The 21,985-nt window shown below is 50.6% G+C and overlaps 12 protein-coding genes across 12 annotated transcripts; 7 read left to right on the plus strand and 5 right to left on the minus strand.

Moving 5' to 3' along the window:
• The first annotated feature begins 26 nt into the window (after positions 1-26).
• Positions 27-2,269, plus strand: CC77DRAFT_1016352 (HET-domain-containing protein). Its single transcript, XM_018524199.1, has one exon. The coding sequence runs from the start codon at positions 80-82 to the stop codon at positions 2,012-2,014; it is 1,935 nt and encodes a 644-aa protein (XP_018390796.1). The 5' UTR covers positions 27-79; the 3' UTR covers positions 2,015-2,269.
• Positions 2,196-3,889, minus strand: CC77DRAFT_1027925 (MFS general substrate transporter; the record flags this gene model as incomplete). Its single annotated transcript, XM_018526404.1, has 5 exons — positions 2,196-2,692; positions 2,873-3,096; positions 3,153-3,478; positions 3,529-3,570; positions 3,629-3,889. The coding sequence occupies 5 exons, from the start codon at positions 3,887-3,889 to the stop codon at positions 2,196-2,198; spliced, it is 1,350 nt and encodes a 449-aa protein (XP_018390797.1).
• Positions 3,890-4,364: 475 nt separating this feature from the next.
• Positions 4,365-5,767, plus strand: CC77DRAFT_317829 (3-hydroxyisobutyrate dehydrogenase-like protein). Its single transcript, XM_018531231.1, has 2 exons — positions 4,365-4,593; positions 4,651-5,767. Exons 1-2 carry the CDS (start codon positions 4,560-4,562, stop codon positions 5,592-5,594), a joined length of 978 nt encoding a protein of 325 aa, XP_018390798.1. The 5' UTR covers positions 4,365-4,559; the 3' UTR covers positions 5,595-5,767.
• On the minus strand, positions 5,594-9,113 carry CC77DRAFT_1016353 (hypothetical protein). The gene has a single exon (XM_018524200.1). It carries the CDS (start codon positions 8,814-8,816, stop codon positions 5,940-5,942), a length of 2,877 nt encoding a protein of 958 aa, XP_018390799.1. The 5' UTR covers positions 8,817-9,113; the 3' UTR covers positions 5,594-5,939.
• A 97-nt stretch (positions 9,114-9,210) lies between these two features.
• CC77DRAFT_1016354 (Dor1-like family protein-like protein) lies at positions 9,211-11,026 on the plus strand. Its single transcript, XM_018524201.1, has one exon. The coding sequence runs from the start codon at positions 9,278-9,280 to the stop codon at positions 10,742-10,744; it is 1,467 nt and encodes a 488-aa protein (XP_018390800.1). The 5' UTR covers positions 9,211-9,277; the 3' UTR covers positions 10,745-11,026.
• An 81-nt stretch (positions 11,027-11,107) lies between these two features.
• Positions 11,108-12,090, minus strand: CC77DRAFT_1046657 (carboxymuconolactone decarboxylase; the record flags this gene model as incomplete). Its single annotated transcript, XM_018527450.1, has 1 exon — positions 11,108-12,090. The coding sequence occupies exon 1, from the start codon at positions 11,903-11,905 to the stop codon at positions 11,108-11,110; it is 798 nt and encodes a 265-aa protein (XP_018390801.1). The 5' UTR covers positions 11,906-12,090.
• A 215-nt stretch (positions 12,091-12,305) lies between these two features.
• On the minus strand, positions 12,306-13,539 carry CC77DRAFT_1037492 (Metallo-hydrolase/oxidoreductase; the record flags this gene model as incomplete). Its single annotated transcript, XM_018527069.1, has 3 exons — positions 12,306-12,946; positions 12,998-13,314; positions 13,515-13,539. The coding sequence occupies 3 exons, from the start codon at positions 13,537-13,539 to the stop codon at positions 12,326-12,328; spliced, it is 963 nt and encodes a 320-aa protein (XP_018390802.1). The 3' UTR covers positions 12,306-12,325.
• CC77DRAFT_1046659 (hypothetical protein) lies at positions 13,495-14,846 on the plus strand. The gene is made up of 2 exons (XM_018527451.1): positions 13,495-13,973; positions 14,022-14,846. The coding sequence occupies exons 1-2, from the start codon at positions 13,764-13,766 to the stop codon at positions 14,781-14,783; spliced, it is 972 nt and encodes a 323-aa protein (XP_018390803.1). The 5' UTR covers positions 13,495-13,763; the 3' UTR covers positions 14,784-14,846.
• Positions 14,847-14,959: 113 nt separating this feature from the next.
• CC77DRAFT_1016356 (4-carboxymuconolactone decarboxylase) lies at positions 14,960-15,729 on the plus strand. The gene has a single exon (XM_018524202.1). The coding sequence runs from the start codon at positions 15,108-15,110 to the stop codon at positions 15,558-15,560; it is 453 nt and encodes a 150-aa protein (XP_018390804.1). The 5' UTR covers positions 14,960-15,107; the 3' UTR covers positions 15,561-15,729.
• Positions 15,730-16,186: 457 nt separating this feature from the next.
• Positions 16,187-18,789, plus strand: CC77DRAFT_318215 (hypothetical protein). The gene has a single exon (XM_018531235.1). It carries the CDS (start codon positions 16,455-16,457, stop codon positions 18,711-18,713), a length of 2,259 nt encoding a protein of 752 aa, XP_018390805.1. The 5' UTR covers positions 16,187-16,454; the 3' UTR covers positions 18,714-18,789.
• A 1-nt stretch (position 18,790) lies between these two features.
• CC77DRAFT_318167 (alcohol dehydrogenase-like protein) lies at positions 18,791-20,152 on the minus strand. The gene has a single exon (XM_018531232.1). The coding sequence runs from the start codon at positions 20,016-20,018 to the stop codon at positions 18,867-18,869; it is 1,152 nt and encodes a 383-aa protein (XP_018390806.1). The 5' UTR covers positions 20,019-20,152; the 3' UTR covers positions 18,791-18,866.
• On the plus strand, positions 20,153-21,445 carry CC77DRAFT_318168 (Metallo-hydrolase/oxidoreductase). The gene has a single exon (XM_018531233.1). It carries the CDS (start codon positions 20,287-20,289, stop codon positions 21,253-21,255), a length of 969 nt encoding a protein of 322 aa, XP_018390807.1. The 5' UTR covers positions 20,153-20,286; the 3' UTR covers positions 21,256-21,445.
• The last annotated feature ends 540 nt before the right edge of the window (positions 21,446-21,985 follow it).

Consider the following 21,985-nt stretch of genomic DNA (forward strand, 5'->3'; position numbering starts at 1 on the left):
TTCCTTCTGAGTTGATCTTCCCCTACTGATACGACAAACCTATTGACTTCCTGTATTATGGGAACTTGCTACCAAAAGGATGTCCACACGCAGCACTACGTCGCCTTCTCCACCTCCTGAAGCTAAGCGACAACAAAAAGTCGATGAAGAACTAGCCTACACGATCTACGAACCACTCCCACATGGCGAGTTTATACGTGTTCTAAAACTCCAGCCTGGCAAAACCGAAGACGACATCCAGTGCAGCCTCGAAATCATTGACATAGGAACGTCAAAGGACGCATACGAGGCGATATCGTACGTTTGGGGCGACACCAAACACACTGTCGACGTATGGTGCAACGGGGTGCAGGTTCTGATTACCGTCAGCCTTGCGGATGCTCTTCGAAACTTTCGACATCCTTCCGAGCCTCGACTACTTTGGGCGGATGCCCTGTGTATCAACCAAAAAGATGACCAAGAAAAGGGACATCAGGTCAAGAGAATGGGTGAAGTGTACGCCAACGCGAAGTGTGTACTGGTCTGGCTCAGATGTGATGTCAACAATGTCGCCGCAGATACGTTCGCTCTGATTTGCGAGGCCAACGCCTATTTTGGGGACTCGTTGGTGAAGGCGGGCAAGAAAGCCTCCAGAATGGACCTATTCGAGAAACCCTATCCTATCAGCATGGACCCGGACAGATGGTCAGGGGTCGTCAACCTCTTCAAGTTTCCATGGTTCGAACGAGTATGGACTGTTCAGGAAGTCGCTGTCGCCGCCGAATGTCGCATGTTCTGGGGCCCAGCCAGCGTCGACATAGCCGATGTACTGGAGATATGTGTGTGGCTTAGTAGAAAACCAGACTTGTACCTCACCGTTCAAGGAATTGTTGGGAGCATTCAACATCGTTATGGTCGCGAACTGGCACTTTACTTTCACTATAATACCAACCGGCCAGTATCATGGCAACAATCTCGAGCTGGATTAGCCTATACAGCCATTAGGTACAAAGAACAGACTCTATGTGGAATCCTTGCTGCCTCTCGAACTCTACAGGCTACAGATCCTAGAGATCACGTCTACGCATTCTTGGGCTGTCCAGTCGCCAAGGACGGAAAGGGTCGAACGCTGGTAGACGCAGATTACACGTCCTCGATACACGTCCTAAATATTCGTCTCGCCTACGCGCTGATGAAAAGCCCCACAGAAGGACCATCTCTACTCTCAGCCGTTCGTCACAAGAGTAGAGAGAATCTTCTGAACAGTGGTTATCCATCGTGGGTACCAGCATGGCATATTAATCCAGGGCGTTACATCCGAGTGATGGATCCAAAATACTGGTACAGCGCGAGTGGGACTACGAAGTTCTTTGCAACCATTAGCCCTGACGAAGAAGACTTCTTGACGGTCGGAAGTTTCATATTTGACAAAGTCGTCTGGAGTTCCAACACGATACAGGTTGATGGAACAGGCTTGAGCTACACACATCCGAACCCAACGGCCTACGAATCAGACGAGTTGCCCATCGATACCTTATTGAATCATGTATTTCAAACAGCGACTGGATTGGGACTTGCAATACGTCGAGAAGACATTGTTCGTACATTGGGGTTGGGCTATCCGGCACAAAGTTCTAGTCGTTCTGTTTCTTTTAGACGTCAAGAAGAGGAACTGGAAGCATACAGAAAAAAGACCCGCCTAACCCGCTCGAGTGGTGTGGAGACGGCGAAGTGGATGGTAAAAGAGAAGAAACGTGCACTAGACTTCGAACGGAATCTGAGAACATGCGACCGCTCAAAGATATTTTTGACAGAAAACGGGCGATTAGGGATGATACCGCACGGTGAACTAGTCAAGGTTGGCGATTTATGTTGTATCATTTTTGGTGCAATCGTCCCTTTTCTTCTTACACCAGCGAAAGAGGGCCGGCACAAGCTCGTAAGCGGTTGCTATATACACGGCGCAATGAATGGGGCAGTCGTACAACAGTTCGCTGGGAGCGACCTCAGTGACTGTCGCATAATTATCGAATAGGTTCTCATACAGCATTGTTCACCTGTTTCTTTGCTCTCAGACGGTTTTGATGTTTTCATGCGACGCGGTGTATCTCGATGTGATTGTGAGTAACACGAAACCCTCAAAAGGTTTCTGAAGCATACAACAACACGTATCGCAGTACTCTGTGTTCGTCATTACGGCTTAGGATGTTCTTTACCTAGATCTGATACCTAAAGTCTGGTTCGCGATCTGTGTATTGCTTTCCAGCAGGCATAATATATCCTCGTGCAAGTTTAGCATCCTTTCTCTTCTCTCTCCTTCTGTAGATCGCCTTGATAATCCACCACCCACACCACGCAAAAGCCAAACAGCCCAAACTCCACGCATGACCCAAAGTGTACTTGGGCGCTGCGTTGCTTTGGTAGATTTGGCCAGATACCACGCCGCCGATGTTGGTGAGGGTTAGAAGGATTCCCAAAGATGCAGCGCGTTTGCCATCGGGCGCGCAGTTTGCGGATAACCAGGTGATGTTCCCGCCAGTGCAGAGGAAACAGGCAGTCGCGATAAGATAAGTAGCGAAGTATTGTACGTACGGGCTGACAGGAGATAGTAGAATGGCGTATCCGGCGATGCCTATAGGCGCCATCAGGATCAGTGGTAAGAATCGAGTTTGGTAGCGATCCGACAGATATGCGCCGATCGCATATACGATTGCTCCCCAGACGTTGACAGGAATGACGAGATATTGCGCCTAACCATGTGAGCGTTGTGTTGAAAGATACAAGGCACTTAAGCATACCTGTTTCGTAGAAAAATTGAATCCATTCCTGATGATGATGGGCAAGAATGTACCAAATCCATACAGAATCGTCACGACTGCGATCTGGATGAGACCATGGACCCAGCTCTTGATGTCCTTCGCCGCCTCTTTGATATCAGCCTTTCCGTAATGACCAGAGCCCTCAGAGTCGGAGTATGCTTGTGTCCGATGTGCGCGCTGGCGCATGAGTGTCTTCTCTTCGTCGTTGAGGAAATACGCGGTCTCGAATGATTTTGGTACAAGGAAGATGCAACAAAATGCCCATATTACTGTAATGATGCCCTCGATGACATATAGCCTGAATGCCTATTAGTTGGATAGGGCCTCCAAAAGGTATTGATGCCTGGGACTTACCACCTCCATCCCGACCACCCAGCAACTCCGTTCATGTAGAGGATACCAAATGCGATAAGACCACCAAAAGCTCCTGAGAGTGCTGATGCTATGAAAAGATACGCGATTCTAATACCCAGCTCCTCTCTCGTGTACCAGTTGCATAGAAACAGTGTCATTGCTGGAAACAAGCATCCTTCGAAAAAGCCTAGGAAGATGCGCGTGGTGACTAGGCCGGCGAAGTTTTGCACAAAGCCTGTGCAAAGACATGTAATACCCCAACAGAAGGTGATCGTGGGAATGACTCGGTTGAATTGTAGGCGCTTAACGAGGAGGGAAGTTGGAAACTGTATATTATCAGATATGCTGAGCTGAAGGTGTCAGATGCAGAACGTACTTCAGCAAGAATGTAGAAGATGTAGAACACTGATACAGCAGTCTGTGATTTTGTCAGTCTTGATATATATCCCATTCTGCTTGCCAGTGTCTTAACGTACGTTCAGTTCGCTTCCCTTCAGCCCAATATCGGTCGTCATACCCTGCGTCGCAGCAAATCCAATGTTCCCACGATCCAGATAGCTGATGAGCATCAGCATCATCATGACTGGCGCAACAAAGCAATCCAGTTTCCGCCGCAGCGCATCCTCCTTTTTCTTGTTTTCGATCGTTTCTGCACTTTCATCTTGCTCAAGATATTCGCGCTGCACTTCTTCATGCTTCTCGTCGGTTACTGAACGCTGAAGATCTGTTGTCGCCATGTCGAGGAGAGATTGAGAGCGAAGGTGAACTAGTGGATATATAGGAACAGAACAATTTACAAAGCTCCATTCGATGCCAGATCCAAGTCTTTACTTGCATTATGCATGATTGACCATGAAGCGTCTTTCCGGCACGCAGGTGCGCCATGCGCTTTCCTGCGTCCATTACCCGAGTCCATCGTTCACGGCTGGCTAGCTCTTCTCCAACTTCCATGGGTACTCCATCATTTCCTTCTATGCGCAGGAGGCCTAAAGTCCAAAATACATGAGGGAACTGCATATCGACGTCGGTGGCGAGGTTCAAGGTATTAGCCGGCTCTCAATCTATGAACGCTGCGGAGGTGGAGAACCATGTGGTTCTCCAAAGCGGGGTGAGATGCGGGGCTAGGCTTGGGGAACCATAGCGCCTCTCAGAATGAGGAGAGCTTTGAGCTTGACGAGATCGTCTGCGGTGGAACATCTTTGGTGTACCATGTTTGCGGGGACATTGATGTTGGTGTGCTTGTCGCAGCTGCGACTCCAAAATAAACATTACGCTACTCAGCACGTCGTTCACACTAACGTCTGTTTACGAGAACCTTAGAGATCACCTGCGAAAGACACTCCCATATTTATAAGAAATAAGCAGCACATGTACAGAGATCGAAAAAGCGAACTGATTCTGTAAACCATGTCTTCACCAAGCAAGACTGTGGCCTTCATTGGTGTGTTTCTTCCAGGCTAGATATCTCGTCATCTCCTCTGACACTGAAGAACCACAGGTCTCGGTGTAATGGGATATCCCATGGCCCTCAACCTTCGCAAAGGTCTCGACTCTTCCCACACCCTCCTAATATGCGACGTATCCACCTCTGCCCTTGAGAAATTCCAATCAGACGCCTCAGGCCAAGGCCCAGTAGAAATAGTGCAAAGCGGGTATGATGCAGTACAAGAAGCAGACACCGTCATAACGATGCTTCCGGATTCGAATGCCGTGAAGAAGGTGTATATTGACAAGGAAACGGGAGTGGTTGCTGGTGCGGAGAGACTACCAGAAGGCGGAGAGAGAAAGCTGATCATGGAGTGTGGTACTATCGAAACAGCAACAATCCTAGAGGTCGCGAAGACTGTGGAGAGTTCCAGCGCAAGCAAGATGCTGACCTTTGTCGATGCGCCAGTTTCGGGTGGACCGATGGGTGCGCAGGACGGCACGTTGGCATTCATGGCTGGCGCAAACAACAAGGACATCTTCCCTACCGTGAAGCAATATCTGAGTCATATGGGCAAACCGGATGCGATATTTCTCTGTGGAGATATTGGGGCAGGCACAGCCTTCAAGGTCATTAACAACTACCTCAGCGCCATCACATCGCTCGCCGCTTCTGAGGCACTGAACATTGGTTCAAAGATGGGCTTGGACGTCGCTCTGCTTACGGATGTGATCAATGTTTCTGGTGGCCAATGTTGGGTCACTAGCAAAAGTAACCCTGTACCCGGTATACAAGCAAACGTACCAAGTTCGAGGGGATATGAAGGCGGATTTCGCATTGAGCTCTGTGCAAAGGTACTAGGCATGGGTAGTCAACTTGCCGAGATGGTGGGAGCGCGCACTATACTGGACAAGCCGACGTTAGAGGCATTTGGCGAAGCGATGCAAGATGAAAGGTACAAAGGGAAAGACGCAAGGGTGGTATACAAATGGTTGAACGAGAGTGAGCGAAAGTGAAGCTTGAATCGTATGATATTCGGTTCCGTTAGATGTATGCTGGATTGGAAATATTATATGACTTGTTCTTGTCAATAGACAGGATAGCCTGATATGCCTCAAGGTTTCCTGTAGCAGTGCGTACGATATCGAAAACCCTTGAAGTGTGCTAAGCACTTTTATGGTGACATTTGAGGCCAGTTGACGGGCACTTTAAAGTATGTTGTTTAATTTCTCTTGCTTCGTTATTTCGCTACAATGGTAAGGTGTAAACCACTTTTAAAGGCGAAAATATAAGAACATCAAGTCATAGCAGCATTAGCCGTATCCTTTGGAGCCCGACGCAAGACCTTCTCTACTACCCGGTCATGCGCCTGACTGCTTCAAAGCCTCTAGCTTCTCGACCTGTCTCTTCAGCATGACAAGAGCACCTAGACTTATTTTTCTCAACCCATCGCGCTCCCCTTCTTCGCTGCCATCGGCGCTTCTATCAACGATGTCTTTGGCGGCTTCGATGGCTTTGTCGAGAAGTCTTGGTGCGCTGTCTTCTTGACTTCGATATAGGTAGTGTAGCTCGTCTTTAAACGGCGCGACCTCGTGTGTGAGTGCATGATGTATGAAGGCGCGGGCGCGGAAGTATGCTCGTTCGGTGTAAAGAGCGGAGCTCAGCTTTGTCTCTGGTGCTGAGCGATGGACGTCATAGCCAGCTTCATTGTAGTATGGTTCCTTGACTAGTACGAGACCCATGATTGAGACCAGAACTTGCAGCAGCGTACTCTTTGCAGGACTCCAGCTCTCGTTACGCTCGTCGGTGTGCCACGTGCCCAGTAGACTTAGGCAGATCTTGCCATCCTCATACAAATTCGGGTTGACGGGTCCATTGCCATTGGTCCAGCTGTGGAAAAAGGCCTCCGGTGCTTGTTGTGGGTATGACGAGCCGAGGTGGAAGTCAATTACAAAGGGGGCATATTCGTAAGGGGTATCGTTGGGACCGATCATAAGGACGCGAAGAAGATCAAGCCGAGACTCCCAGGTGCGGACAAAGATTCCTGGCGGAAGGGATCCTCGGAGGATCTTGTGCTCCTTTGCTATCCTGCGCATAAAAGCTGATGACGAAGCTGACGATTGGGAGAGGTAATGATGAGAAGATGGTGGGGCGTCTTCGAGGATAAGAAAGGATGCTGGTCCATCTGCAGGCGTTTCCGTGTTTTCTTGTTCTGTTGGCGCTATATCGTCTTCTTCGGTGGGCTGGGCAATCGAGTGCTCTTCTTTGATTTCCGGTGACTTGTCTTCAGGAGTGGTCTTTGATGTATCCACGTCTTCTTTTGTGATGTCCACCAGATCGGGCATCGATGCATCAGTATCGCCATCACCGTCATCGTCTTCATCATCGTCCTCCTCCTCTGTGGACCAGTCTCCTTCGTCTCCCACAGGGTGCTCTCCAGCCATGCCCTCGTACTCAATCCACATTTCATTGAACGACGCGGAATCAAAATCGGAATCATCCTCTTCGTCAGAGTCGTCGATGTATTCACCCTCAAGCGGATCCATGTTACCGAAGTCATCAGCCATGTCGCTGCTGTAGGCGAGTGTAACACTCTCGTAAGGAACTTTGACGTCTACAACAGGTTTCGCAGCGCCAAGACGAACGGTGAGCTTTCCGTCTAGGCCCAAGTCTATGACTTCTCCAAACCAATCGGGGCCTATAACGTTGAGCGGTGTTTGTACGCCTTCGATTGAATCGGGATGTACTAGTACGAAGTCGCCACGCCTTCGTGTAAGGGCTGGGAAAGAGTAGATGTCATACAAACTGACGTCCTCAACAATATCGCTCAGTTCTCCTGTCTTGGAGGGGGGAAGTAGGTCTGGGCCAAAGAACTCAATGGAAGGATTCTTGAACCATCGTACAGTGGCTATTCGGTCCCGACCCTGAACGGTCTGAACGACACCTACTTTCGAAAGCTTCTTTGTCTCTGATTTCTCGGTATTATCACCATCGCGTCCCTCTTTCGAGAAGACAACTTCACCAGGCCAGACCTCATCGTCGTCTTCTACGTTAGGATCCGGTAGTAATGAAGAGCTCAAATCGTGTGTTATGGACAAGTCTTGCCATTGCACGGTGACTTGACTATGAGTCTGCATGACCAAAAAGACGTTGAGGTCATAGCCTAGACTTTCGGTTCGCGCAATGCGTGTCACCTTCCCTTGTGGATATCCGTTGAGCAATGTGTTGGTGCCATCGTACTTGACAGCAGCGCCGGCAATGTCCTTGAACCGCACCCGGTCACCCACAGCCACGTCAGTAACATGGTATGATTTGTCGACTCCGTTTTCGGAAACGGGGAGTGTGGTGGCGGTGCCTCCGGAGGCGTCGTATCTGTAGAAGGTGGGGCTCTCAAATTCGTCTCGGCCAAGCGTTGCCGGTGGCTCGTCGGCGTTGAAAGCGACGTTGCGGGCGCCGATGCTTCTTGATAGCCATTGTACGTCGATATCTGATGGTCGTGTCTCGACAACCATACCCACAGGTGGTACACTGGGATCATAGGCGCCGAATCTCCAGCGTCCCCGCCGCAAGTTGCCTTTTTTGGTCTTGACCGTGTCGCCCACGCTGAATCGGTCAAGTGTAGTGTCGTCCATTTCCAACTCAGTCGGATCCTCGACCACTACGACCGAGTTGTTGGCCAGCCTGATGGCAACCTCGTCGTATACGTTCTCTACCCGCCCCACCCAGTCACCGTAGACGACCAAAGCGCCCTCGACGAACTCGTGCACGTTGATAAGCTCGTCAGCTGGTACGTTCCGTATCGACAAGTCGTCGGTGGTTGCTTGTGTGATTTGGCCGCCGTTGAACAGCGAGGCCGGGAACAGGGTGCAGACTGCCTGTGTGCCAATGACAGTACCGCTCATATGATCTTCCGCCTTTCTCTTTACCACGTCACCCACGTACAGCGCACGATCCAGCAATTGCAGGTTTGCCTCTGGTATCAATTCCGTCTTGTACTGTGTCTGCCATGATACTAGCACTGTACCCCGCGGTGGGATGCCGTCTTTCATGAACTTCGTGAAATCTTGGAGGGGAATGTCGGCATGGCGCTCGATGTCGTCGGGATAGTCGCGCTGTGGCCGGGGCTCGTGTGAGTCGACGTCGCCGAAAGAACGCTCTATTATGCCCACGCTGTATTTGTCGTCCTTGAGCCCCACGGTATCCTCGACGCAGAAGACGACATCCTGCGCGCTTTGCATTTGGCGTGTCGAGGCGTGCGGCGTTGTATCGTGTGATGTTTGTGTAGTATTCTGTGGGTTCTGCGGCACTGGGAAAGTACTCGAGGCGCTGAAGAAAGGTACGAGATTATTAATATTCGATTGTAGCGGTCGCGGCGAAATCGGTGAAGCTTCGTCGGCAGCCGAGTTGTCTATGAGAAGGCGGCTCTGGAACAGTTCAGCAAGAAATCGCTCAACGGCGGTGAGCGTTTCGGGGCTGTGTGCGCCGTGGTCCGGAGGATTGGAGTCGTCTGCGTGGGAGTCGTCACGATCCATGAGTCCTGCGGCAGCGGGAGAGGCCGCATGTGAAGTACGAAGGGCGCTAAAAGTGACAGGGTTCAGCCTCGTGGCACCTCCGCCCGCCGCCCGATAGACCCCCACGGCTACTCTCGACAAGCCATTGAACTTGTGCACGCGTCATTGGAGCCGTGAAACCTCCCACGATGGCCGACCCCCTCTACGAACTGCTGATACCCTATTTCGACGCGCAAGACGCGCAGCTACGGCCCTCCCCGAACGACGCCATTACCAACACGTACCTCGCCCGCCTCACCACCCTGCCCCTAGCCGCTCTCTCGTCTTCAGAGCAACAGTCACTGTCACAAAGCTCGCAATCTATACTACGCTCATTACAAGCCCTCTCGAAACGCTCACACAAGCCGATAATATCGTCGACCGACCACCTGCTACATCTACGCAAGACACTCCCTCAAATAGGACAAGATGCAGGAACGGTCCAGGAAGAACTACCAAAGCTGGAAACAGCTGCACAGAGCTTCTCTGATAAATACAGCAGAGGGGCAGACAATGCAATCCTAGACAGACGGAGAAAGGCCATGCTGCTATCTCGGAACATTGACCGCGTATCCGATGTGCTCGACCTACCCACCCTCCTCTCCTCCGCCATCAGCTCCTCTACAGCCGCCGCGCAAGCGTCTTCATCTACGGCCACCGCCAACGCGAACTATGCCTCGGCTCTCGATCTTCATGCCCACATCAAGCGCCTCCACACCCTATACCCCACCTCTGAATTGGTCTCCTCGCTCACTGCTCAGGCTGAACAGGAAATGAAGACCATGACCACCAACCTTATAAGCTCACTCCAGAGTCAAGGCATTAAGTTGGCAGGTGCCATGCGAACAATTGGATGGCTTAGACGCGTGGCGCCCGAACTGGACGAATCATGGTCAACCAAGCAAGCTGGCATAGGCAGTGGAGAAGGCACGCTTGGCGCATTATTTCTCGTTTGTCGACTAGTCTGCCTTGAGCTGATGCTCAGCGCACTGGATCCTCTACGCGAACTTGCCGACCAAGAGACAGAGAAGCGGACGGCAAGTCCAGCCAGAGGCGACGCCGGCTGGGCGGTAGGCCAACAAACCGAAAAGTACTTGAAGAAGTACCTTGAAGTATTTCGCGAGCAGAGTTTCGCCATTATATCCATGTACAAGAGCATCTTCCCCTCCGCCTTACCAGCACCAGGATCAGATGAAAGCGCCCCAGCTGTAAAGCCAGTCACCACTTCCAATCCCCTCCAACCCATACCATCAGCCCTTGCAACGTTCCCACTACATCTCGTAGAAATGCTGTTCGACACTCTGCAAACTTATCTCCCAAACGTACAAGACCGATCGCAACGAGATTCGCTTCTCACGCAGGTCTTGTACTGTGCTGGTTCGCTAGGTAGATTGGGTGGTGACTTCAGCATGATGATTGCTTTGCTGGAAGAAGACTTGCGGGCGGAGTTAAATGAAGACACAAATGAGACCGAAGAGCAGGATGTTGAAGAAGAATGGGTAGAAGTTATGAAGAAACATCGGGTTCAAGCTTCGAGGCTTGAACTGCTTGCTTCTGGTGTAGGCGCGGGAAGGACAAGTAGTCCTGTAGAAAGATCTGTAAGCCCGTTAAGATAGAGTGAGCACCGAACCATGACAGGTCATTGTAAAAGCACGGCATGACAATCGAATTATGGCATGGTGCAAACCATCAAGTGCAAGCAGTTGCTGCGAGTCTCATCTTAGCAGATCAGTGCGGTATTCTTCAAGTTTACCAAGGCTACATGTTAACACCAGTGGAAACGACTCATAGCCTCTTATCGAGAGAAGATGGACATCATCCGCGCCTAGCATACCCCTTCCTACTACAAAAGAACATTTCAAGAGCTATATGGATATAGATAGAAAACCTAGAAGGCTACAATGCTATTAATCTTTGTAAGTTTTCTTATTAGGAGATAATGTAGGCTGCAAGGTATACGCTTCGTTGTGCGGGTGACTTCAGACTCGGGGGGTACCCATCTCATGGTCTAGCACCTTCAATCCCACATCCAGTGTACTGATACTCAAAAGCGTCGCCAGCTCCAACACCTCCATAATCTCTTCTTTCGTCCCACCATAGTTCAACACGTTCCGCATGTGCAGCTTCAGTCCCGGCTGGTACATGTGCGTTGCTGCAGTATCGAATGCACAATATATCAGCTCCTTGACCTTGGGCTCGAGTACTCCTTTGCCACCCTCGTTTGTCCAAGGAACCGAACTAAACTCTGTATATGCATCGAAAAATTCGGGTGCGAGAAGCAGCATTTCTTCCCACAACGCATTCCAGTAACCGCGCTTTGTCTCGAAATCTTGCTTGAGGGCGAGTTGTTGGGGACTCATATTTGACATGCCTTTTGGCATGGCTTCGCCACGCTCTTCAAGTACTTCAAAGAGGATCGGTACGCCGACTGTGGAGGCGTGAATACCAAGTGTGGATGTGAGACAAAGCGTTTCGACGATTTCCTCTCGCGAAGCGCCTGCTGCTAGGGCGGCGCTCGTATATCGGTGAATATTGGGAACGTGCAAGTGTGTTGATGCTGAGCTTACAGCCAGAGAGATCAGCGCCTGGATCTTGGGGGAGAGATGACCTGTCTTTCTTGGTGCTGCTGTCAGGCGTAGCGATGCAGCAAACATCTCTGGGGAGTGTTTGAGTAGCCTAGCCCAAGACTCATCGAACGCTGCAGCGCCGAGCTCGGCATCGAAGCGGTCTTTCAAGTGCTGGTTCTCTGGAGAAACTGAAAGAATGGGCTTTTCCATAGTGGTCTACAAGTAGCAAACTTATTGTTTTGGTACGGATGATTGAAAGGATACTTTAGGAGGACTCGTCGTAAGAATCTTCGCAATGGTAACGTTGAAGCCAGAGTAGATATTGCATATAGTACCACTGACACCAGTTTCCATGTTCCTTCTATTGGCGCGAGTTGAACACTCTCATGCGTTCATTAGCTTCTACCTCGGATGGTGTACTGTTGGAGGCGCTGGTGAGCAGAAGGGCCCCACATTTCCCCAACTCCTCAGTGTGGGGAAGCACAGGGATCGACACACCACACCTACTAACTGAATGACAGGGAACGCATCTGACGCCAATACGCCAGATCCTACGAAATCGTAAATGATGGGAGAGATGATGTGTGCGCTCATGTGCTATTGAACAGAAGTCATATATGCGTTCCGCAGCTAGTCATCCATGCCTTCCTGCGTGCCGAAAAATCGGGTCTTGTTCTTCGGATCGCTTTCCCACTCGATGTCGTGTGCAAAGATGACTTCCACGCCCTCTTTTTCTAGAGTTCTGATCCTTTCAATCGTCATCTCAGCTTGCTTTCTGTCGGCGTGTATACAACAGACATGTCCGTGAGCATCGTTCCATTCTCCAATTGTTTTTTCGCCAGTCAGGAGTCGTCTATCGTGGCAGGCATCACCACCCATGTAGATTTGATGATCAGGGGAAGTTCGTGCGAGAAGATTAATATGGCCTGGTAGATGACCGGGTGCATTGACGACAAGAAGTGAACCATCTCCGAAGAGATCCAGAACCTGAGGAAGGTTTCCATGTGGCTGCCAGGAGCCTCCGAAGTTGATGTCCCCTGCTGCCATGCATGAATCGTGCTTTTTCAACATGCGTGCCGAAGGTTCTGATAGTTCAATCGTCCGCTCCTCTGGTAAGAGATCATGTTCAAAAAAGGAATGACCACCGCGCAGAGACGGTGAAGTGCCACGTAGCAATGCAAGTGAGCCATGGCCGACGACAAAGGTCGATGTGGGGAAATCTCGAGGTTCACCAATATGATCCCAATGTACCTGCCGCAGCCATGTTACCTACCATCTGTAACGCGAGGTAATATGACTTACATGCGAGTAGATCACATAGTCAATGTCCTTGGGTGCTAATCCACCTCTCGCAAGACTCTTGGTAACGTCCGGGTCGGTACTCATTGGCTGTCTCGTCTCAACATGCTTTTGTATTGCTGGCGCATATCTCTTGACATCCCTTCTCAACCCTAGATCAAAGACAATGCGTGTCCGCTTCTTTGTGCTGTGGTTGTAATGTTGCACTAGAAACGCCAGTGAAGGAACGGTTCGGCGCGCATCTCGAGAAACAGGGTGTACGAATTGGTATTCTGGAAGCGAAAAGTGGCCGCTCGATAATGCGTGCACAGTAACAACAGCTGTGTTCGTAAGATCAGTATCCATAGATATGTTTTCGGTAGCCATCTCCTTCAACAGAGACAGTCAAGTAGTCCGCAGCGATTGTCGATTAGAGATAGTGTCACAAGACTACAGCTGACTGGGGCGATATCTGTAAGTGCTCTTCTAGACACCCAGATGCAAAGAAATGGCACGTGTGACCTCTGTTTGATTAGCCTACGAACATCCCAGATGTTGAGAGACATCGGGGTAAGGGTTGCTAGTCAGTAGTGTCCGTTGGGGACGCCCCACCCCGCTTTGCCAGCCGCGGCTCGTTCACGACGCGTTCTGGAACGGCAATGTTGACGTGCTTTGTTTCTCGACGTCCAAAAACAACCTTTCAAATTCATCGCCAGTCTTTCATAACAGGCTGAAGAGCCTGGGGCTTCAGGGTTAACGCTTCAACGCCCGTTGAGCACACGACTCCACCATGGCGCATTTGTACGACTTTAAAAGACTGGGCTTCATCGGCCTTGGTGCCATGGGAAAACCGATGCTCTCACATCTCGCCAACAAACTGCCTCAGGATTCACGCATTTGGGTCTACGATGTAGTCGAACAGATGGTAGACGATGCATGTGCAGAGTTTCCGGATCGAGTGTTGAAAGCAAAAAGCGCCAAAGACGTTGCGGAGCAAGTTGTAGGTCTAGATGTCGTCACACTAGGCTGATCGCTGACAAGCAGGCAGGACACAATCTTAAGCATGGTTCCCGAAGGTTCACATGTACGATCCGTGTATCTCCACCCCGGGAATGGTGTCTGTAGTACCGATATCTCCGGCAAGCTGCTCGTCGACTGCTCCACCATAGACACAGCAACAAGCCTCGCCGTGAAGGATCACATTGCGAAGACGTTTCCCTCGGCTTCTTTCTACGACTCCCCAGTCAGTGGCGGCGTAGTAGGAGCCATCAAAGGCACAATCGCATTCTTTCTAGGCTGTGCAGAGTCAGATCCAAATATCGAGCGTCTTACATATCTGATGGGTCTGATGGGCGGGCAAGTAATACCCTGTGGGGGACCGTCACTAGGGCTTGCGGCAAAGTTGTCGAACAATTACCTCTCGGGCATAATCGCCATAGCTTGCTCAGAAGCGTTCGATATGGGTATGCGTAGTGGACTGGACCCTCGGACGTTGGCCAAAGTATACGCTGCGGGTACTGCTCAGAACAGTATCTGCGACAAGTTCTGCCCTGTCCCACATGTATACCCTGAGGCTCCATCGTCGGGAGGCTGGAAGCAAGGTTTTAAAGTGCAGCTAATGCGCAAAGACTTTGGTTTGGCGGTGGATATGGCGAAGCGTGTAGGGTCACGAAACGTTTTAGGGGACGTTGGTTTACAGACATACGATGGTGCTGCCAATGATCCGCGTTGTAGGGACTTGGATTCACGTGTAGTGTATCGCTACCTTGGTGGGCAGGAAGACTGGCAAACCGAGACGAATGACGCATAAGCAGATATTGGTCGTATACATCCTCTCCAATCTCAGCATAGTTGGATCGCGATTCGCTGTTTGTGATCGGTCCCGTTAGCGTCATGCTGAAGTTGGAGTAGGTTGGGGATACTTGGGGTAAAGGCCGAAGGCCGGCCACGAAGTGGCCCACGCGGGGTAGTCATGATATCTTGTTAGGTAGGCAGGGTTGATACTGAGAAACCACAGACAACAAACAATCATCTTTCTCTCTTCTTCAAATACTCATTCTGAGCAAGTCGAACAAGCTAACTTCGCCCGAGCCAGATCGATTCTCCTCACATATCGAGACGTACCACCGCCAGTATGTCGACCGACCCCAAGCTTGACGACCTACACAAGCAGCTTTTTGATGAGGGGCTGAAGATGAGACGAAGTGTGGTGGGAGACGAGTATGTGAACCGTGCACTGGAGAATGGTTCTACAGAATTCTCGCGAGCTGGGCAGGAGCTCGTTACTGAGATGTGCTGGGGTTACGCTTGGACGCGGCCAGGTCTCGACAAGAAGCAAAGAAGTCTTATCAACATCGGCATGCTCATGGCGCTCAACCGCGCTCCTGAACTTGCTGTACATGTGCGCGGGGCAAGAAATAACGGTCTGTCCGAGCTCGAAATTCGCGAGGCTATCATTCACGCAACCACATACTGTGGGGTGCCAGCTGGCGTCGACGCCATGAAAACAGCTGAAAAGGTCCTAAACGACATGGCAGAGAAAGGCGAGATGCCGCGAGAATTGGGCAACAGGAGTGAGAGGGCATAGTGGTGATCAATTGGTGACGATGATAGTAGGAACGCGTCGCGTCAGATCGCGTGGCAGCCCTGGAGGTGGCTGGGAACGTGGCACCCGGGATGATCCGGCCCGGGTTGGGATGACATATACGATGATCGCTGTAGCCACACACATACGAACATTCACAGTACCTTCCCCTTTACAAGACACTGTCCGATAACCCTTGCTGCGTCCAATCTTTTTCATCATGATACGTGAACCTCGGGCTGTGGGCACATGCCACAAACGTGATGATTGGTCGCTATCCCGCTTCTTTCCAGCACCCCGCATATGAACCGTCGCGTCTTCGCGCTCCCGTCTCTTCCCCACAATCCCACAACCGTTCTCCGACCTTGTCGAACACCACTTGCAGTCTCCAACCTCCGTCTGGCTACTCAAGCTGCTCCAAAATCTGGGTATCACATACCAAGCCTTTTGCGATTGGGTCTTGTGTAAGTGGTAGAGGCGGCATTAGTCTTTGATGGAAGCCGCTACCAGCAAAGAGCAAGTTCCGCAAGCTCAGCCTGGGAAGAAGGAAAAGCGTTTCCAATGCCCTCACTGCCAAAGGGCCTTCGCTAGGCTCGAGCATCTGCAGCGCCATGAGAGAATTCGTAAGTCGTGCGATTCGTATCGCAAGCTATCTCTGACATGCATCAAGATAGCGGTGTGAAGCCCTTCAGCTGCTCAGAATGCAACTATTCGTTCACACGCAGGTATGGCACGCTCATATCTATGCGTAGCGTCGGCTAAAGACTGCATTGAAGTGACCTGCTCGTCCGCCATGAACGACTTACCCATCGCAAAGAGCAGACTACCCAGCAGAATCATCAGCATACCCCAGCTGAGAGTACATACAGCTCGGTCGAAACTCGGCCGCACAAGCGAATGCGGTCGAGCTTCGATGCTGGACGTCCAGTGCCAGAGATACCCAGCATGATGTCCTCACCCGCAGTCTTGGATATGCCATCGTCTCAACACCAGCCAACAATGTCACATGCTTCTTTGACTTTTGGGCAAAATAGCGGCTACTCTTTGACAGCACTGTCGATGGCAGCCGAGTATCAAGCTCTGCAAGGTAACATGGCAAACCGTTTATCGCATGATGCGATGCAGACACCAATGCCTTCGCATACTGGAACTATCGCTGCGTCGGTGGAAGTTCCACCTTCAGCAATGCTTACAGAGCCTTCTGGTCAGAGCTACGAGTCGACGTTTGGCGAGTCGCTCGACAGTCTCACTTCGTTTCTTGATAGTGAACCCCTAAACTCGTATCATTTTGCGTCCTGGATTAATACCGAACAGCCCATGCCTTTCTTCTCGCCAGACTCTTTTGGCTACGGTCAGCAAGCTTTGACCGAGCCAGACAGAACAACAGCGCCTACACCTGGCTGGAAACCTACTCAATTAGAGGAGCCACCTTCGCTATCGCGGTTCGGTTCTCGATTCCCTTCTTTGCAACCGGAAGATCAGCCCTCACGCAGACGGTCCTTTGCAGATATCTCACATCAGGACCGGCAAAGTATCATCGAAATGCTTCACCAGTTTTCTACTGTCATACCCAGCGATTTTGTCCTACCCACCCGCCTAGCCCTGTGCAGGTATATCGCTGCATATATCAACGGATTCCACGAGCACATGCCTTTTCTTCACATACCCACAATGTCAGTGGAGACATGCTCCATTGAGCTGCTCCTAGCAATAGCAGCTATCGGTGCGCAATATACCTTCGAAGGCGAAAAGGGTGTTGAGCTGTTTAACGTAAGCAAAGCGATTGCGACGCAGCGTATCAGGAAGCGCGATTCGCGTTTGGTGCAGCTTCAACATTATTCTGAGTCGGATCGCTCGTCACCACAGAACCAACAGAATGATGCGCAGAGTCCCCATCGAAAGGACTCCGTTCCGGGACCTCTGGGTCTGCCATCTGACGTTAATGGCCCTAGTCTTGGAGAGGATCTCATGCAAACCGCGCAAGCCCTACTTCTGCTGATGGCACTATGTACTTGGGCCAAGCATAAAGAAATTCTCCGAGAAGCGCTCGCAATCCAGAGCATCCTAGCTACACTAATTCGAGACGACGGGTTAGAGACTGAAAGCCTTCAAGAGAACATATCCTGGCCAGATTGGGTCCGCCGCGAAACGACCAAGAGGACTAAGTTTATTGTTTATGGCTTTTCTAACCTACATTGCATTGTCTATAACATTCCGCCCTTCATGCTAACGAGCGAGGTTAAATTACCATTACCGTGTAGTGCAGCAGAGTTCAAGGCACCTACAGAAGCTTTGTGGAGGGAAGCGAGGAAAAAAAGCGCACCAGAAGTTCTGTTTCAGGATGCACTAAAACGTTTGTTTACAAAAGATGGTAGGGATGTTACAGAGTGTAACTCCTCGTCTGGAAACTATGCTCTGATTCATGCTCTAATACAGCATATTTTCTTCCTACGACAAGTGGCTCGCTGCCGTTTTGAAGGGCCTGGCGATCTCAGCACAGAGGATGTCACATCGCTCGAGAACGCGTTGCGGAATTGGCAGATTGGTTGGCGTCAAAACCCCGAGTCTTCACTGGACCCTATGTCGCAGAACGGTCCTGTTGCTTTCAATTCAACAGCCTTACTCCGCCTAGCGTACATTCGTCTATACGTAGACACAGCAGGCAGGGCTTTAGAAACAAGGGATCCTTTGTTAATTGCCAATGCTTTCCGCGCCGGACCTGCGATAAGGCGCTCACCGAAAATTACACGAGCAGTGCTGCACTCGGCTCACGCACTTTCCATACCTATCAAGATAGGATACCGTCTTGTGGCTAAGACGCAGTCTTTCATCTGGAGCATTCAACATTCTTTGTGTACGCTTGAGTGCGCCTACCTCATGAGCAAATGGCTTGAAGCGCTATCAGTACAAGAAGCAGACCCGCCGGTCACGGAAGACGAGCACAAAATTATTGCAATAGTGAAGAGCATGTTGGACGAGACTGAGTTTGCCATTCCAGCCGACGTTACGCCCGAATCGCCCAACTTTACGCGACACCTAAGCGCAGGAGTGCTCAGGGTCTGGGCGATGATCTTCAAAGGCTCACAAACGTGGGCCATAGTTGATGTGATTGGAAGCTCTCTCAATCTGTACGCTGATATGCTCGAGTCGGGGTGAGCAGCCGACTCAAGCTGGCAAGTCGAAGGTCGATTATTTCCTGGATTAGACCCTGGTTCCCCATCACGGTACTCTATTGTCACTATATTAGGTGCAAAGAAGTCTTCTTATGCTGGTAGAGATGGGTGGCGCGAACACACTCCGTTACTTGATCTACGCTTCAAGAGACATGTCCACTACCAGCTTTCCACCCTGGGCCTTGAGGTATTCAGACACAAGCTCGTTCAATTTTTCCAAGGGGAACGAAGTCGACAATGCGCGAACACCATGCTCTGCAGAGAATTCTAGCATCTCACGAAGCACTTTGTTGCTCCCTACCAGGCTGCCGATGATTCTGATGTCACGAAAGACAATGTCTCGCGAGTTGACATGAAACCCTTTCTCAGGGAATGACACGACGACACACGTTCCATGTGACTTCAATAGTGTTATGCCGTAGTCAAAGGCTGCTTGGCTCTCGGGCAACACGATCACTGCGTCTAGCCCCATCTCACCAAGAGTCTTCTTGCCGTCCTGTCCACCAATCTCCTGAACAACGTCGGCTGCTTTTCTTTTCCTGGCATCTACGATATACGGCCCTGGCTCGAGTCTTGAAGCGACATGTTGCGCAAGCTTTAGGGGCTCGTCTGCTGCCTCGATACCCAGCACTTTGTAACCCATCTTCACGCCGTATTGTAATCCCAGGTGTCCAAGACCACCACCAGCTCCCAGGATACCGACTCTGTCACCTGCCTTCAGTCCACTTCTCTTGAGCGCTCCATAGATAGTCACACCAGCGCACATCAGCGGCGCAGTCTCCACTGTTGTCAAAGTGTCTGGTATGGGTGCCAATTGCCTTGCATCTACCACAGCATACTCCGCAAACCCTCCGTCTTTACTCAGCCCATTGTTCTCCGCACTGATACAGTTCACCGAATAACCCCCTTCATCCATCGCGATTGGATCTTCCACGCGTTCGTTCCTGCATTCGAAGCAGTCACCACAAGCATGGAATGAGCGACCTGGTACGCCAACTCTTGCACCGACCTCAAATGTGCTAGCCTCTTTGCTAGGGCTTTCGAAGTGCGACACTACCGTTCCGGCGAACTCATGACATCCAATGTGTGGGAACGACTTCGGCAGTCCAGGCATCTGTCCTTCTGCAAGAACATAGTCGGTATGGCAATACGAAGCAGCATCCACGCGAATGAGAATATCGTGCGACTCAGATGGCTGAGGGATTGGAACCGATCTCAGCTTGTATGGTTCCTTATACGCTTCCAGATACTGCGCTTGCATCGATTTGGGTTGAGTGAAAGACATCATGGGTTGAAAGCTTGCCAAATTGACACAACGTAGCGAGTTTGCGTTTGCTTATGGTTCTTTGGTATAATTGCACGCTATAGTCGCTCAAACGTCTCGCAGATCTTCCTGTCAGAAGAACTAACCCCGCATGCGGGGTAGTGAAGAGGTGGGGTGGGGCTGCAGGATGAGATGCAGGCAAGCGGCTTCTCCAATCACGATGTGGTCTTTGGCGTCATTTCAGCATCTTCAGTATTTGTGAACCCGCCAAACCCTTCTTGTGTCGTCCATCATGACGTTAAGTAATGGTATCGTCGTTCTTCCAGCACCAGCCCCTACTCAAACATATGTTACCATATCAGCCCTGGAAGCCGGTCAGCTCACACTTCCTGAGAAGCTCTTCGTTACAGATGCCGATCCGGAGAGGCGTGCAACAGTCCCTTCCCTCTCTTTTCTTATTCGACATGGTTCATCCAATCTCGTCTTTGATCTCGGTCTCAAACGCGATTTTGCCGGCTACCGAGAAGCGCAGCAGCATCATATCGCTCAACGCCAGCCAACTAGTGTTAGCCCAGATGTGGCCGAAAGTCTGCGAAGAGGTGGCGTAGACCCAAGACAAGTGGACACCGTGATGCTGAGTCATGTGCATTGGGATCACGTTGGCACGCCCAGCGATTTTACGAAAGCGCAATTTGTCGTCGGAAGTGGAACTATGCATCTTCTTGCGAATGGTGGTGGGCCTCTTTATCCAGCTGAGATATTTAATCCCGATGAGTTGCCAGATGATCGAACGAGCGAGCTGCCTCCAGTCCGTAAGGAAGAAGGGCCACGAGCGTTCAAGAACCAACTGGCAGAACTCGAGTGGAAACCTTTGGCAGGCTTCCCTGCTACGATAGACTTCTATGGAGACGGATCACTATACATCATCGATGCGCCAGGCCACCTTTTCGGACACATCAATGTTCTCGCTCGCATTGGACCAAAGGAGTGGGTGTACCTCGGCGGCGATTGCTGTCATGACCCAAGGATCTTGAGTGGCGAGAAGGGTATCGCGCTCTATGACGATGGAAAGGGTGGCCTGAGAAGTGTACACGCTGACACCGATGCGGCAGCAGCTACTGTCGAAAAGATCGCAAGGTTCTTGAAGCAGGGTAATGTGAAAGAGGAAGGTGATGGACAAGTGCAGGTTGAGGTGGTAGTTGCACACGATAAGGGTTGGGCAGAGGCGAATAAGAGGAGATTTCTACCAGGCCACTTATAAGCATTGCATCACATAAAGCACATCAGTCTTTGTGACGCATCGTAGGTATATAAACAGCGTGCTGCCGTTCTTGTTGCTCTTGAGACTCAACTGCTGCTCATGAAGCACAACACTTACAGCTACTGCAGCAATCAAGTCACAGCTTTCGCAAAATGTACCATGTCCTATACAAAAGGTGTTCCCAATCGCAGTAACACGCCATATATATGTAGCTGCAAGATTTTACCAAGTCATTGGATTCCTCCTGTTCACGATGACCAACCGACTAGACGAGTCACTTACAAGTACATTGTTACTGACGATAAATGTATCTAGGTAATGCATGGCGCCACCCGGTCAGCCTTGCTCTGCAATCTCTATGCTTTGGACTACAACACAAGTCGCATCTATACCACAGCCAACATTCTATAGAGCCAACAACAAGCGGATAGTGAAAGTGAGGAACAGAAGGTGAATGTGACAGGGATGAGATTGCGGGAATTTTCTATCTACATCAACAAACGTAAAGACGGTCACTTGGAAGGCGCGCCCTGATAGTTGCACCCATCGTACGCGTTGGGTCACTCTCTACTTGCAAAACCCTTTCTATAACAGACTTATCAGAAGCGGCTTCTTTCACTGCTTCTCAATCTCAACTCTACCAGTCACACCACTTGGGTGGGCTGGAATATCTACACTTGAGTCACTTTCTCTTTACATTCCGCTGATTGCATATATACCGCATCCTTTG

Source organism: Alternaria alternata, assembly GCF_001642055.1.
Source record: "Alternaria alternata strain SRC1lrK2f unplaced genomic scaffold CC77scaffold_2, whole genome shotgun sequence".
Taxonomy (NCBI): domain Eukaryota; kingdom Fungi; phylum Ascomycota; class Dothideomycetes; order Pleosporales; family Pleosporaceae; genus Alternaria; species Alternaria alternata.